This window comes from Mauremys reevesii, linkage group 1, assembly GCF_016161935.1.
Source record: "Mauremys reevesii isolate NIE-2019 linkage group 1, ASM1616193v1, whole genome shotgun sequence".
Classification (NCBI taxonomy): Eukaryota; Metazoa; Chordata; order Testudines; family Geoemydidae; genus Mauremys; species Mauremys reevesii.
Genome location: NC_052623.1, coordinates 213,455,426 through 213,472,713, shown reverse-complemented (window position 1 = coordinate 213,472,713; position 17,288 = coordinate 213,455,426). Strand labels below are relative to the sequence as shown.

Below are 17,288 nucleotides of genomic sequence, written 5' to 3'. Positions count from 1 at the left end.
TGTATATTTAGCTTCTTTCTATCTCACAGTCAGAAGAAGCTGGCCCCATATGCACACACCCAGCTCTTTGGACTCAATCCCACCACACTTTGGGATCCTGTGCAGCCGAGTCTGTCCCCAGCAGTGCAAAGGCAAAGTGAGGACAGGATCAAATCAAATGTCCATCCTCGCGTTAGAGAAGAGAGAACTATGACATAATGCACATAAATCCGAACCACTTCATTAGCTGAAGAGTTAAGCTGTAAATTTTAGAGTCCAGTTAAAAGCCCATCAATAAATCTCACTTACAAATACTCGACAGCTTCCCTAAAAACCCAAAGGCAGGACAGTCTAGAAATGAACAGTTCAGGGATCCAACCCCACAGCCATATCATTCTTCCCTGTTCCTCACCATCCCGCCTGCCCTGCCCTGCCCTGCCCCCAAGAATCCTAGCCACATCCCACCCAATCCAGGCCTCCACCTCTTCCTCTGCAGAGTAGAGGCCATAGAGCCAGGACTCAGCAGAAGGGCAATTTAAATAATTTTACAGAGTCAGTGTTATAAACATGACAGAGGTCTTTGTGATCCCCCAGCTATTCCCCAGTAACACTCAGAGGCCCCCGTCCAACTCCGCCAGACACCTGGTGTTTGGGGCCAAGCCATTTTGGGGTTAGGAAGCTAGGAAAATGTTCAGAAAGGGAATGAAGGATATTTGTGAAATACCTTAAGTGCAAAACCCCTTTTCTGAAGGTTACCAAACCTCCCAGACAAATCCTACCTGGCCTAGGAGAGCTCAGGGGATCTGGTAATTTTTTGGAGAAGTTACACCGAAGTTAAAAATGGATCTTAGTTGTAAGTTAGGATCAGTCTGAACTATGGAGTGGCTAACACTGGCCCATTACATCCGGGTGAGTGAGCAGCACTGGGCCTGATCTGGTCTGGCTCCCATCCCCTCTCCAAGGGTTGCAGCTGTCTGGAGGTGTAATAATAAAATAATTGGAGATATACCAATCTCCTAGAGCTGGAAGGGACCTTGAAAGGTCATCGAGTCCAGCCCCCTGCCTTCACTAGCAGGACCAATTTTTGCCCCAGATCCCTAAGTGGCCTCCTCAAGGATTGAACTCACAACCCTGGGTTTAGTAGGCCAATGCTGCCTTCCACACCTGCCTCATTCACACCTCATTTATTCAACAGGGCAATCAATTACAAAGTGGGGGGAAGCAAAAGAAATTTTTCTTTTACCTTAATTATACTACCTCAGGGGCCCACTATAACATATTGCCAAGGTTCAATACAGAGTCATTTAAAAGTTATACAAAAATGCATAATGCTGAGATTTATCTACAACTGCATTGATTGACTGCTGTGTGCAGTAATATAGTGACCCCTGGGTCTTTGAATGAGGCTTTATACTGGAGGTGGGCAAGAGGGCAAGTAGCAAGTTGGAGGTGGGGCGGTGGGCAGTGGGCAGGTGGGCAAAGAGGCAAGCAGTGAGCCAGCAGGAGTTCTAGGGGCAGGCATGGGGGTTTCTGGCAGGGGAGGAAGAAAGTGAAAGGAGGCAAGTGGCAGGTGGGGGACTGACTAGGAGGGATGCAGCAAGTCAGCAAGGGGGCTAGGGGGTGAAGCAGGGTGTGATGGTGGGGCTGAGCAGGGAGGGGGTAGGTCCTATTTTACTGCTGTGATCTGGTCACCCTATGCACGCCATTTCTTTCCCCCTTTACACTACAGGCTTCCACACACTGTCAGTGCCTTCCTAGTGTGCCATACACCGTGAGATATCTCTTCTCTTTGTGTGTGACTGTGAGTGTTTCCCTTGTGTGTGAATTTATTCAACAAAATCTTGAGCTTCATAATGGATACCATGAGTGAAAAGAAAAAGAGAAAAATAGAATCAGAGCACAGAGTTTTCAAGATTGAATGGATGAATAAATACTTATGTACTGTTTCCAAAATACTGTGCCTCGTGTGTCGTGAACTGTTAGCCATTCCGAAAGAATACAACCTTCAGCAGCACTTTGAAACTAAACATCCCAATCTCGTCAAACTGAACCCAAATGAAAAAAATAATGAAAACAGCCAGTTTAGTGAAAAACCTTAGGGGAGAACAGCAAATTTTCAAGAAAGTGAGCACTGAGAACGATACAGTTACTAAAGTAAGCTTTCAAATTTCTAAGGAAATCACTGCTGCTGGGAAATGCTTCACAGAAGGCGAGTTTTTAAAAAAGTATATGTTGATTGCTGTATCTGAGTTATGTCCAGTAAAGAGGGGAATATTTGAGAAAGTCAGTCTATCACACATGACTGTACAGAGAAGAATAGCTGACATTTCTACCAATCTAAGTGATCAGTTAAAGCAGAGTCAGTGATTTCTGCTTTTACTCCCCAGCTATGGATGAAAGCACTGATTTAAAAGACTTCTTATTTTTATTAGATGTATTGATAAAAACTTTGAAATTACTGAAAAACTTGCTGGCATGTGCTCCATGACAGGTCGCACAGCCAGAAAAGAAATCTCCAGTGAAGTGATAAAGTGCATGAATGATAAGTCAGGATTAGATTTCACAAACTTGGTGGCCATTTGTACTGATGGTGCTCCAGCTATGTGCGGAAAAAATGTTGGAACAGTTACTCTTCTTGAAGGATTTATCGGGAGACAAATAACCAAACATCACTGCATTATACATCAGCAGGTTTTGTGTAGCAAAGTCTTAAAATTTGAGCATGTAATGTCAGTGGTAGTTTCCATTGTAAACTATATCCGCTCTAGAGGACTAAAACATAGGACGTTTCAAGCCTTTCTTAAAGGGGTAGATGCCGAATGCAGCAACTTAATCTACCATACGGAAGTGAGGTGGTTGAGTCAAGGAAGAGTGCTCAAGCGTTTCGTTGCTTTGAAAGAAGAGGTAGCAAAATTCCTAGAAAATGGCCCAATAAAATTCCCCAGAGCTTGAAAATGAGTCCTGGAATCAAGATCTCTTTTTCTTTTGTGATATTACAGCACACCTGAATGATCTCAACATTCAACTTCAGGGAAAAAATCAACTTCTATTTCAAATGTGTGCGGCAGTGAAAGCTTTCAAAATGAAATTGAAACTTTTCAGAAGTCAGCTGTCAAAAGGTGAAATGTGTCACTTTCCCACTTGTGCACAGCATATCCCTCAGCACAAACACGCCGAGTTAGGAGAAAAATATGCAAAGCACATCAATCTTTTGACTGAAGAATTTGACAGAAGACTTACTTTGTCTAAAGAAGAAGACATCCAGTTGAAGCTGATTGAAGATCCCCTTTCTGTGGATCCAGAGGAAGTGCCACTAGATTTGCAGTTATTGAACTTCAATGTTTGGCAGTTTACCAAAATAAACACAGAGAAAGCAGCCTGCAGCCTTTTACAAAAGTCTGGACGATGAAAAATACAAGAATCTTACTGAAGTTGCACTGAAAACGTTCAGCATTTTTGGAAGCACTTACATATGTGAACAAACATTTTCCATCATGAACATGAATAAAAACAAGCAATGTTCTTCTCTGACTGATGACCATTTGGAAGACATTATGAAAATATCCACTTCAACTATGACCCCCGAATACGACAAGCTTGTTGTCAAAAAGAAATGTAATATCTCTCATTAAATTTGCAAGGTAATTATGAAAAGTACAAATGTTTTCTTTCAATGGAATAGCTGTTTTTCATTTTTCCATGATTCATAAAAAAATTTTAAAAAGTCTTTGCTTTAATTGAAAAATTCTTAAATTATCACCCCCTCCCCCCCCCCAACCCTTCCTTTTCAGCCCACAGCTGTTTCGGCGGGGCGGCGCTGGAGAAGGAGGGTTTGTTTCCGCGGGGTGGGCGGCACTGGGGGGCGGTGTTGTGTTTCAGGAGGGGCTGGGGGGAGTGGTGTTTCAGTGGTGCTGCGCCGGGGGTCAGCCCTCAGCTGTTTTCTTTGGAGTAATATGGCCCCCGCCGCTTTTCGAGTTGTGCGGGCTGCTCTAGACCTTTCAGGAATCACACCGTCATGGGATGGGCAAAGACAGACCTGCCCTCAAGTGGAGGGTGGAACGCAGAAATGGCTGCCAGGTGCACCTTGACCGAAGACAGCAACAAGCCCTGAAGCTTTAGATGCAGCAAATAGTCCAGAATGTCCTGCAACAAGATCTCCTCAGGACTAATATGCTTGTCCAATGTCCAACATGTAAAGCACTTCCACTTGACCACATTGGTAACCCTGCTGGAAGGCTTCCTGCTGCCCAGCAGGACCTGTTGGACTGCTGCTGAGCACCTTTGTTCATCTGTGCTTAGCCACGGAGCAGCCACACCGTCAGGTGCAGCGATGCCAGGTTCAGGTGCAGCAGATTGCCGCGGTTATGGGACAGCAGATCCAGACGGAGAGGTAACTGCAGCAAGTCTGGCCACCGAAAGACTCAGCAGTACGCCGAACTAGTGCTGGCGAGGTCACGCCAGGGCAATGAGAATGACCCACATTCTGTCTTGCTTCACCTTTAGCAGGACTCTGTGGATAAGCAGCAGTGGCAGAAAGGTGTACATCAGTGCTCCCGACCACGGGATCAGGAAGGCATCCGACAGGAAACCCTCATCCCCACCGTACAGGGAGCAGAACACATGGTACTTCCTGTTCTGTCTGGATGCAAACAGGTCCACCTAGGGAGTCTCCAACCGTCCGAAGATAAAGTTGACCACCTCCAGATGGAGGGTCCACTCGTGGCGAGAGGAGAAAATCCTGCTGAGGTGATCTGCCAGGACATTCCTGGTTCCTGGTAAGTGAGCAGCCACCACGTGGATGGCATTCTGCACACAAAGGTCCCAGAGGCTGAGCGTCTCTTAACACAGGGCCAAGGACCTGGCACCGCCCTGCCTGTTGATACATACATTGCAGCTGTGTTGTCCGTGAGTACCTGCACCACTTTGCCTTTCAGGTGGGGGCAAAAACGCCTGACAAGCCAGGCACACCACCTTGAGCCCCCTGACATTGATATGAAGAGCTAAGTCGTGCCGCATCCAGCGACCTCGGGTGCTGAGCCCACCCAGGTTAGCTCTCCAGCCCAGATCTCACATGTCCGACACCAGGGTGAGTGATGGTGATGGGGACACAAAGGGAATTCCCTGCAGCACTGACTTGGGGTCTAACCACCAGTTCAAGGATGAGAGGATGTAGTCTGGCACCGTGACCGCTTGCTGCTGGGAACATAGACCATTGCTAGCCATGTTTGCAAGGGTCGCAGATGAAGCCAGGCATGCCTCACCACGTATGTGCACACTGCTATGTGCCCATCAGCCGCAGGCAAGTGTGGGCCATGGTGATCGGATGTCTCCTCACGTGGGCAATGAGCTCCACCATGGCCTGAAAGCGTGCCTCTGGAAGGAAGGCCCTGGCTTGTGTGGAATTAAGAACCGCTCTAATAAACTCTATGTACTGCACTGGCGTTAACATGGACTTTTCTGTGTTTATTAACAGGCCCAGGTCATTGCAGGTGTAGCGTACCAGATCGAGGCTTCTCTGCATCTGTCCCAGAGACCTGCCCTTGATGAGCCAGTTGTCAAGGTACAGAAAGATCTGGACACCCCCGACATCTTAGGCAAACCGTTAATGGTGTCATGCATTTTGTGAACACCCTGGCAGCCAAGGACAGGCCAAAGGGTAGCACCATGAACTGGAAGTGGTGCTCTAAAACTATGAAACGCAGGAACCATCTGTGTCCTGGGAATATACAGACATGGAAGTAAGTGTCCTTTAAGTTGAGAGCGGCGTACCAGTCCACCGGATTTGGGGAGGAGATAATGAAGGCCAGGGAGACCATGCAGAACTTCAACTTCTTGAGAGACTTGTGGAGGCCATGCAGGTCCAGGATGGGTCTGAGGCCCGCCTTGGCCTTTGGAATTAGGAAGTATCAGGAGTAGAATCCTCTTCCTTTCATGTCCCGAGGAACCGCCTCTACAGCCCGCAACTGCAAGAGCTTGTCTACCTCCTGAACTAGGAGTTGCTTGTGAGAGGGTCCCTTAAGAGGGACAGGGAAGCAGGGGGGCAGGAAGGAGGGCTAGCCACAAACTGCAGGGTATAGTCCTGAGCTACTATGTCCAGCACCCAGCAGTCCGAGGTAACCTGCGACCAGGCCGAGCAGTAGGAAGAAAGGTGGTTGAGGAAAAGACAGGCAGGAGCCAGCCAGCTGACTGGAGCATCACTCTTGAGTGCACCCTCAAAACAATCACTTTTATACGTACACCCCCCCCTGGTGCTTAGTGGGTCCAGGCTGGGCTGGCGAACGAGAGGAGGAAGGGCGGTGATGACTAAACCCGGTGTCCTTTCTCCTTGAAGATCCTTGCCGGGCTTGCCAAGGCCTCGATGGCAGCGGAGGCCGGAATGGCTTTCTGAGAGACTGTGGGGTATGCATGCCCAACAAGTGACGGGTAGCCTTAGTGTCCTTCAACCCGTGTAGCCCGGCATCTATTTGATCGGAGAAGAGCCCAACTCCATCAAAGGGGGATCCTGAATTGATCCTGAATTGAGGCCTGCCTCTCCATGGGATAGGCCTGCCGTCTGGAGCCAGGAGCTGCGACTCATAACCACCACCAGTAAGATCACCCTCACTGCTGAGTCCCATGCCATCTGCAGAGGACATCTGGCTGCCGCGATCCCTTCCTCTACCAGGGTACCAAACTCCTGAACCTGACACTCAGGACGGGAATCCTAGAACTTCCAGAGACTGTCCCAGAGATTAAAATTGTATCGGCCGAGCAGGAATTGTAAGCTGGCAGTTGAATACTTTTTTTTGCCAAATAAATCAAGTTTCTTGGTTTCCTTGTTTTTGAGGGTAGACGCGGTGGGGACCTGCTTGTCCTTCTCGTTGGGGGAGTGTGGGTATACAAGTACTCAAAACCTTTGGCCAGCACAAAGTACTTTTTCTCGGCCCATTTCAAGGTGGGTAGGATAGAGGATGGAGTCTACCATAAAGCCTTAGCAATCTTGAGGACACCATCATGTACAGGTAGGGCAATCCGGGCAGGCATGGAGACCGAGAGGACTGTGAAAAGGGTGTCCTCCTGCTCTGTCATCTCCTGCACTTCCAGCCACAATTTTTTGGCCACCCATCTGAGAAGGGCTTGGTGTTCTTTAAAGTCATCCGGGGAGCTGGCCTTGGTCGGTCCCACGACTGCCTTGTCCGGGGAAGAGGAGGAGGCCCTGGCCGCTGGTGGAGGTGCTGAGGGCTCAGCAGCCACTGGAGAGGGAGGTTTGGGGTAGGGCACCAGATCCTCCACCCAAACCTCGGAGCGAGCTTCTGGTAGTGGGTCCGATGCCAGTGGGGCCATCAACCTTCACTGCAAAGGGGGCAACGTCATCACCGGGATGCCCCATGCTCCCCAACATGACCACTGTGTTGGCCACTGGCCTTGCTGCCACTGCATTGTCATGGACAGCAGAGCCGTTTCCAGTGCCCAATCCTGTCACTGGGTGATGGGTTCAACTGGGTGTCCACGCCAAAGGAACCACTCTCTGGTGACCAGGGAGGAGCCATCGACGCCTGGGTCTGCTTGCTGGTTGTGGCTACCAATGAGTGCTGACCAGGCATAAGCGACCAGTGGCTATACCAGGGAGGACGGTCCTGGTGCCGGGAAGATCAGTGTCGGGGGAAAGGTGCCGCAGAGACCGGTAACGTAAGGGGGAACAGTCCCACAGTGACAGTGATTGAGACCGTCTAGACGCAGATCGGCGAGAGGGACAAAGGCATCAATCATAATATGAGGAGCGTCGACCCTGCACTCAGGAATAATGTCTCAGCATCCAGGGGGAGAGTTTGGGTGACCGGCGGCGCAGTTGCAACCTGCCACAGGATTGCTTGGCCGGCAACCTATGGTGCTTCCCCGCCCCCAGAGGGGGTCTTAACACTGGCTTTCCCCCTCAGGGAGCTTTAGCCTGGTCCTGCGGCACCAGAGACATCATATTAGCAGGTAGAAACCTGTGTTCTCTCTGTGCCTGGGCTTAGGATGACAGCGGTGCAGGCAGGGTGGTGGGTCCCATACCACTCACCAGAGTCAGTGACGGACCTTTAAGAGGGCTAAGAGCCCCAGCCGCAGAGGCACGCTCGCGCTGCTCCGGAGAAGGCTGGCGGACAGGCCCAGTCCCTTTATCAGATGACCCCGGGATCTTCTTGCTCAGCACCGGCGAGCGCTTCTTCGCTTTCTTCTTTGGCACTGACAACAGCGAACGGTGTCGAGAGGACCCGGGCACTGGCAGCGCACTGCGCACGGAGGCCGAAGTACTTGATGCAGCCTGCACAGAGGGCTCAGAAGCCGGGCGGAGAGCAGACTCCATCAGGAGAGCTCTGAGGTGAATGTCCCTCTCCTTCTGAGTGCAAGACCAAAAGTTCTTACAGATCCGGCAACTCTCCTTGATGTGTGATTCCCCCAAGCACTTAAGGCAGCTGTCGTGGGGGTCACTCAAAGGCATAGGCCTGCCACAGACCGAGCAGGGCTTAAACCCGGGAGCTTGGGGCATGGCCCATTTGGGGCAACGTCCTCTCTGGGACCTTAACTATCAGCTAACTATGTACTTAACAACTACTTAACACTAATCGCTAGCTCTTGACAAGCAGGAGAGGTGGTCTAACTGGCCACCACGGGCAGCAAGAAGGAACTGAGAGGGCGTGGGCCGGCAGCGCCTGATATATTGTGGCATGAGTGCGGCACTCCAGAGGGTGCTATAGCCAGCCCCACGGGTACCACTAAGGCAAAAATTTCCAACAGTCATGCACATGGGCACGCACACACTTAGAATGGAACTGACATGAGCAAGTACTCGAAGAACCTCTGTTCCCAGAGTTAGATCAGTCAGAGAATGCTTATCTAAGAGCAGCCTACATAGATACATAGTGGCTTAATTGCTTTGCTTCAATATCAGCCTGATCCAAACCCCACTGACGTCAATGGACCCATGTGAGCAAGCAAAGGCTGGATCCTGAAGATGTCAGTTTGCACATTTAAAATGCAATTTTACTGCATCTAAGACAGTAAAGGAACACTGGATCAAGTTCAAATGCTGACATGCACCACTGCTTGGAGAGTGTGACAGAGAAGGTATGCTGGATTTTATATACATTCAGTGCTAGATCCACAAGGAAATTTAGGCACCTAAATCCAAAATTTAGATGCTCAAAACCCCTGCTCAGCTGCTTCCTAACCCTGAAGCAGGGGTGGTGGAACAATCTGTATAGTGGGGGTGCTGAGAACCCTTGAATCAAACTGTAAACCCTGCATATGATGGAAATCACTTCAAGCCAGGGGTGCAGCAGCATGCCCGGAACCCCTAGTTCCAGCACGTGCCCTGCAGGGGCATAAATTCCCTTGGCACCAATATTTCTGCTAGCAAAATCCCTGAGACTCCTAAATGTCTCTCAGTGGCCATGCGCAGCTGCCTACATCCTGCTGCTGCTGAGCTGCTCTGTGCCTAAGCCACAGTAGAGTTCTCAAACTAAGCATTCCCCTGCCTATCTTGTCTGTGGGGCCCAATGCAGTAGTCATCCTCAGAGGCTGCCTAAGAACATGCTTACAGGATTGGGCCCTGCACAAGGCAGAGCAGAGGAGTTGTTAGAGCATTCACCCAAGATGGGTGAGAACAAGCGTTTGCACCAGATCTACTCCCAACCAATGGGCTACAGGGTATTCTAGGGTTGGGGCTCTCTCAATGTCTCCCATTGAAGCTGTTCAACTTTGCATGAAACAGTTAAATATGCATTGAAGAAGCAATAGGAACTTGAATCTGGCTCCCCCACATCAGTGCCCTAACTAGCAGGCTATAGAGTCATTTTTCAGTCTCTGGCCCAATGAACGAATGCCAAGGACGTCTACTTGAGTGCTGAGTATGTGGCAGGGCGCTCCTCTTCCCCCTCAGTTTTTTGCTACAAAGGACCGCCTGGGTTCATAGCTGTGAATCTTGAGTGAAAGGAGACATCCAACTCCCTTTGAGGGGGTGGGACATAGGCATTTCTTACTGGTTAGCTTAAGCCTCTCTCTGATCAGCTTGCTGCCTTCCATTAATACCTTTCCCAGGCACTAAATTCTCCTTGTGAATTGTACAGGGAGCCTGGGTACCTAACTAAGGGCTGTGGAGTCCACTGGGTGGCAGAGTGCCTAAATGTCAGCTGTTGCAACACTGAATCTAAGTCCACTGTGTAGAATCATAGAATCGTAGGACTGGAAGGGACCTTGAGAGATCTAGTCCAGTCCCTTGCACTCCTGGCAGAACTAAGTATTATCTAGACCAGTGCTTCTCAAAGTGGTGGTCCGCGGACCGGTGCCAGTCCGCAAGCCATCGGTTGCCGGTCCGCGGTGAGTTTCCTCATAAGAGCGTCAAATAGGATAATAATATGGCACCGGTCCCTGGCACATTGGGAAAAAAAATTGCCGGTCCCCCACATAAGATAGCTTGAGAAGCACTGTCCTAGATCATTCCTGACAGGTGTTTGTCTAACCTGCTCTTAAAAATCCCCAATGATGGAGATTCCACAACCTCCCTAGGCAATTTATTGCAGCGCTTAACCACCCTGACAGTTAGGAAGTTTTTCCTAATGTACAACCTAAACCTTCCTTGCTGAAATGTAAGTCCATTGCTTCTTGTCCTATCCTCAGAGGTTAAGAAAAACAATTTTTCTCCCTCCTCCTTGTAACAACCTTTTATGTACTTGAAAATTGTTATCATGTCCCCTCTCAGTCTTCTCTTTTCCAGACTAAACAAACCCATTTTTTTCAATCTTCCTTCATAGGTCATGTTTTCTAGGTCATTTTTGTTGCTCTTCTCTGGACTTTCTCCAATTTGTCCATATGTTTACTGAAATGTGGCACCCAGAGCATTGGCCTGCTAAACCCAGGGTTGTGAGTTCAATCCCTGAGGAGGCCACTTAGGGATCTGGGGCAAAAATTGGTCCTGCTAGTGAAGGCAGGGGCTGGACTAGATGACCTTTCAAGGTCCCTTCCAGTTCTAGGAGATTGGTAACTGGACACAATACTCCAGTTGAGGCCTAATCAGCATGGAATAGAGCAGAAGAATTACTTCTTGTGTCTTGCTTACAACACGTCTGCTAATACATCCCAGAATGATGTTTGGTTTTTTTGCAACAGCGTTACACTGTTGACTCATATTTAGCTTGTGATCCACTATGTCCCGCAGATCCCTTTCTGCAGTACTCCTTCCTAGGCAGTCATTTCCCATTTTGTTTGTGTGCAACTGATTGTTCCTTCCTAAATGGAGTTCTTTGCCTTTGTCCTTAATTTCATCCTATTTACTTCAGACCATATCTCCAGTTTGTCCAGATCATTTTGAATTTTAATCCTATCCTCCAATGCACTTGCAACCTCTCCCAACTTGGTATCATCCACAAACTTTATAAGTGTACTCTCTCTGCCGTTATCTAAATCATTGATGAAAATATTGATCAGAACCAGACCCAGAACTGATCTCTGCAGGACCCCACTCATTATGTCCTTCCAGCATGACTGTGAACCACTGATAACAACTCTCTGGGAACGGTTTCCCAACCAGTTTTGCACCCACCTTCTGGTAGCACCATCTAGGTTGCATTTCCCTAGATGTAGATCTAGCTTATAGTTTTTAGGGACCGGTAAGTGTATTGAATAAAACAAGAGAAGCTTTAGAATTGTTTTGTTACAGTTCTTTCCTTCTGCTCTCTTATGCACTGTATTCAGACCACTGTGTGCTGTGCCTCTGTCTGATCTTACAAACTAGTTGGATTCAACCAGCTCAGTATTTGGATGGGAGACCACTAAGGAAAGCTAAGGCCTGGTCTACACTAGGAGTTTATGTCGAATTTAGCAGCGTTAATTCGATTTAATCGTGCAACCGTCCACACCAGGAAGCTAATTAGTTCGACCTAGAGGGCTCTTTAGTTCGAATTCGGTACTCCACCCCGACGAGGGGAATAGCGCTAAATTCGACATGGCTATGTCGAGTTAGCCTATGTGTGGACGGAAATTGACCTTAGTAGCTCCGGGAGCTATCCCACAGTGCACCACTGTGTTGACGCTCTGGACAGCAGTCCAAGCTCAGATGTTCTGATCAGCCATACAGGAAAAGCACCGGGAAAATTTGAATTCCTTTTCCTGTCTGGCCAGTTTGAATCTCTTCTAATCGCACGGGTGTCTGGCTGAGCATAATCAGCAGCCAGGTGATTTGCCTCAACCTCCCATCCCGCCATAAAGGTCTCCCCCTTGCTCTCACAGAGATTGTGGAGCACACAGCAAGCTGCAATAACAATGGGGATATTGGTTTCGCTGAGATCCGAGTGAGTCAGTAAGCTCCTCCATCTCCCCTTGAGCCGTCCAAAAGCACACTCCACCACCATTCTGCACTTGCTCAGCCGGTAGTTGAAGAGTTCTTTGTCACTGTCCAGGGCGCCTGTATAGGGCTTCATGAGCCAGGGCATTAGCGGGTAGGCTGGGTCCCCGAGGATCACTGTAGGCATCTCCACATCCCCAACAGTTATTTTGTGGTCCGGGAAGAAACTACCTTCCTGCAGGCGTCTAAACAGACAAGAGTTCCTGAAAACACGCACGTCATGAACCTTGCCCAGCCACCCAATGTAGATGTTGGTAAAACGTCCCCTATGGTCCACCAGTGCTTGCAGCACCATTGAAAAGTAGCCCTTTCGGTTAATATACTGGCTGGCCTGGTGGGCCGGTCCCAGGATAGGGATGTGAGTGCCATCTATAGCCCCACCGCAGTTTGGGAATCCCATCGCGGCGAAGCCATCTATGACGACCTGGACGTTTCCCAGGGTCACTACCTTTGAGAGCAGTAGGTCAACGATTGCGTGGGCTACTTGCATCACAGCAACCCCCACGGTAGATTTGCCAACGCCAAAGTGGTTCGCTACTGACCGGTAGCTGTCTGGCATTGCAAGTTTCCAGAGGGCTATGGCCACTCGCTTCTGCACACTCAGGGCTGCTCGCATCTGAGTGTCCTGGCGCTTCAGGGCAGGGGCCAGCAAGTCACACAGTTCAAGGAAAGTGCCCTTACTCATCCTGAAGTTTCGCAGCCACTGTGATTCATCCCAGACCTGCAGCACTATGCGGTCCCACCAGTCCGTGCTTGTTTCCCGGGCCCAGAATTGCCGTCCCATAGCATGAACGTGACCCATTGCCACCATGATCTCCGCGGCGCGGGATCCCATGCTTTGTGAGAGGTCTGTGCCACTCTGACACTTCATGTCCTCACCGTGCTGCCGGAGCCTCCTAGCCCGATTTCTCAGCAGCTGACTGTGGAAGAGGTGGACGATAAGGTGCGAGGAGTTGACAACGGCCATAAGTGCAGCGATGATCGCAGCGGGCTCCATGCTCGCAGTGCTGTGGCGTCCGCGCTGTCACTGACCAGAAAAGTGCGCTAACAGATTTCCCGCCGGCGCTTTCAGGGAGGGAGGGTGGGAGTGATGGTTGAATGACGACAGTTACCCCAAACCACCCTCGACATATTTTTCCCCCAGCAGGCATTGGGGGCTCTACCCAGCATTCCAATGGGAAGCGGGGACTGCGGGAACTGTGGGATAGCTGCCCAGAATGCACCGCTTCCAATGTCGACACTTGCCCCGTTAGTGTGGACTCACAAAGTCGAATTAGTGTCCTTAGTGTGGATACACAAATTCGAATTCATAAGGTCGAATCCACAAATTCGACCTAAGTTAAATCGAACTACTCTTGTAGTGTAGACATACCCTAAGTCAGTGATTTTCAACCTCTATTTGTGAATCCCTACAAAATTTCGAATGGAGGTGCAGACCCCTTTGGAAATCTTAGACATAGTCCAAGGATCTGTGGACCACAGGTTGAAAATCACTGTTCTATCGTAACAACAACCTTTCTCAGACTTCTTAAACATTGTCTCCCCCTGCCCGGGGTCTGCAGACCACAGGTTGAAAACCACTGCTCTAGGTGAAGCAGGAATGGCGTTAGGCATTCATTATCATCATTCTGAATATGTATTGAACTAATTCCCCCGCCTAGTATTAGAAGTCAGTATGCTTCGAGACATGCTATTTTTAGATAAGGTGTAAAACAGATGCCCTGACCATGTGTTGTTATTAAAGTCCCATGCCACTTTACTGCTCAGGAGCACAAGTGTTTCTCCCTTTTTGTCATGACCAAATTCCAAACTGAATATCTTACATTTTGCCTTCATGAAGTTTCAATTGAATTCAATTTTTGTCATAATTTCCAATCTTAAATTGCTATGTAGTGTTGCTGTGCAAGGTTAAACATAAGCCACATCTCATCCCAGAACTGGCTATATTTTGGTAGTGGAAGAAGCAATTCACATACATGCACATAGAGCTTAGTGCCAAAGGCTTTGCCCAGTCTATAGGCAGTATTTACACAAAAGTAACTGAATTTTGGTTGAGCAAGGATTGATTATGGAATTCAGGTTTGGGACCATAGGGCCAGATTTCTTAAAGTATTTAAGTGCCTAAGGAGGAAGATAGGTGCCTAGTGGAATTTTCAAAAGTGCCTCGCCATCTAATGCCCACCTATCTGCACCTTTAGGCACCTAAACACTTTTAAAATTTAGCTCACAGTAAGTGAAGTGCTTTGGGAGGGAGGAGGAAAGGCACAACAAAAATATAAGATTTCATTATTTCAAAACCCTTTTTTGCCACACATGACTGTAGTCAGACAATCTTATATAAAATTTTGGTCACTTCCATTGCGTTTGCTGTGACTTTAAGTGAAGTATATATATATATATTAATTAAACATCCATTATTCGTTGCCTGAATAGATTTGTGTATTTGCGATTTGGCAGCATTTGGAACTATAACTTGTATCGATCTTTCTCATTGTAAGCTCCCAAATAATTCTTAACATTTACTTTAGCTTATTCACCATTCATTCTCTTTACACCACACACTTCCATGGTCTTGTATTATTTAACTCTTTGAGGAGCAAGTCTACTGCCTTCACATGGTGCCCTTCATCAGTAGCAAAAAACAAAGATAACATAGATGGAATCCAGAATTGGAGCTTGAGTTCTTGTCATAAAAAGCAAAAGACAAATACTTAACTCTGTAAAGCATTTGGGTTACAAATTGTATTAAAGATACTATACACAGTAAAGATGTGTTGTATTTGATAGTTAGCTACAGCTATACTACTGAAGTGGTAAGGCACCTCACTTATAACTGATCAAGGTAACAGCTCCGGCATTGTAGATTTTTACCAGTTTCTTTTTGGCTTACCTTATACACTCCACTGATTCTGGCCTAGATTTTAAATCCTGGTCTTTGGCAGCCACTCCAAAATGAATGGGGAACAGTCCCCCAAGAATAATGTCTCCCTTCTTCTGCGCCCTTTGGTTTGGTCCGTAGGCAGAGGTGTTCCAGGTAAACGCCAAGAGAATCAAACAGCAACTATAAAAAGTCATCATTCCTCTTTTCACAAGTGGATTACAGGACGCAAAAGTAAAAAAGATGTAAGAAAATAAATGGATCTAGTAATGTCTGACAAGTATTTCCTCTCCTAAGGCAGCACACTCTGGGTTGGGAGTGCATGTCTGCAGTACAATAAGCCACAAGATGGTAGCCTCAAGACTGGTATTTCTCCTGAAGTCTTCTCCATTGTACACTACTGATCCTACAGTCTTTGGTTCTTCAGAACTGACGTGTTATGTGGAGCCCATCTCTGAGACCTTCTGAAAAAAAATGAGATATAAAAAATGACCAAGTACACAAAGAATTGTTCTTTGCACTTTTGTGCAGTACCTTTTAATCATGTACCCCCACTGCTTACTGCGTTATGCCTACTCTATTTCAGTTTTCATAGGAGAGCAAGGGTCACCACTCCTATCAATACGTGGTATAGGCCTGGTTTTCATGGGTTTATCCTACTTCTTCGGCTACTGAAGAGTCCCAAACTCATGACGGTGTTACATCACTGCACCTCCACACAACAATGTTGCAACAATACATGGCAGATACGGGGGGAGGGATAGCTCAGTGGCTTGCATGTTGGCCTGCTAAACCCAAGGTTGTGAGTTCAATCCTTGAGAGGGCCATTTAAGGATGTGGGGGAAAAATCTGTCTGGGGATTGGTCCTGCTTTGAGATAATCTCCTGAGGTCCCTTCCAACCCTGATATTCTATGATATGAAACATCCATGGAAATTCTGTATGTATAGCAGCACCAGTCCTAGCTAGACACTAACCAATGCAAAATTATACAGGGTCCCATGCATTCAAGAGTGGCCCTGCTTTGTCAGATTCCCCTTCCCAGGACACATCCAGCCCTTCCTCCACACAAAAGCCCATAACAACTCACTCCTACTTTGAAAAATGAATCTTTGGGCTCCACCTCTTCTAGTTGCTGAGATACTCCCTGCCCCACTTCTAGTTTATGAAATCTACATGACAATCCCCAATCCCTTAACAAGTCCCCTGGACCCTCTCAGCTGCCAAATTCTCCCACCCACCCCCAGATGTGCTAAGTGGGTTACAGAAGTCTGCCTGAAGATTTGTGTGTCTTACTTCACAATGAGCCTTGCAAAACCTAGAGTGAGCCCTATATAAACAGTGCACATGGTGGTAACTGGGGATCAGGGTGGAAGATTACATCCCATTTAGGATAGGAGAGATGACATAAAGCAAGTAGAGAATGGGAAACCCTATTTAAGTAAAGTAAGAACCAATCTACACCTTGGCCCAAAACTCAAACCAAACATATTTGATACTCAAAGAAATATGGTAAATTGTTTGGCTAGGGTTTTCCACTCCATTTTCACACAGTCCTTACCACCTTCTTGTTTGGGCCAGATTCCTTTCTCCCCAGCAGAAAGAAGCTAACAAAAAAATCTTTTCTCACAAGCCTTGCCACCCAAAATGGCATGGAAAACCATGTGGAATCAGGATACTTCTCCAAGATGAACCTCTGAGTCTTCTGAGGTTCACTGATCATACCATTCCTGGTTTAGTTACTAATCCTGCTTTGAGGCCTGCATCCTGTTGGGAAGCTAAATATTGTATCTCATCTGTGTTCAGAAGAGTTCCTTCTGTAACATATTAACAGACCTCCTAAGTTAAGAGGTGGCTTAATCACAGTCTGCACATATGTACATGTGGAAAAAAAATCTGCTAATGGAAAGCTCTTCAATCTAGCAAAAGTATAACAAGATGCAAGGTCTGGAAGCTGAAGCTAGACAAATTCAGATTAGAAGCAAGGTGCACATTTTTAACAAGGTAATCAACCATTGGAGCAATGTACCATGGGTTGTGGTAGATTCTTCATCAATTAACATTTTAAAAT

At 47.7% G+C, this 17,288-nt stretch overlaps 1 protein-coding gene across 4 annotated transcripts in view; it reads right to left on the bottom strand.

Moving 5' to 3' along the window:
- CASR (calcium sensing receptor) overlaps positions 1-17,288 on the bottom strand; it is a 181,711-nt gene that overhangs the window by 85,314 nt on the left and 79,109 nt on the right. For all 4 annotated transcript variants that reach the window (XM_039504209.1, XM_039504222.1, XM_039504211.1 and 1 more), the window contains one exon: positions 15,231-15,682. In XM_039504209.1, the coding sequence (XP_039360143.1) occupies positions 15,231-15,418 (188 nt within the window). In that variant the 5' untranslated portion in view covers positions 15,419-15,682. The remainder of the gene's footprint in view (positions 1-15,230; positions 15,683-17,288) is intronic.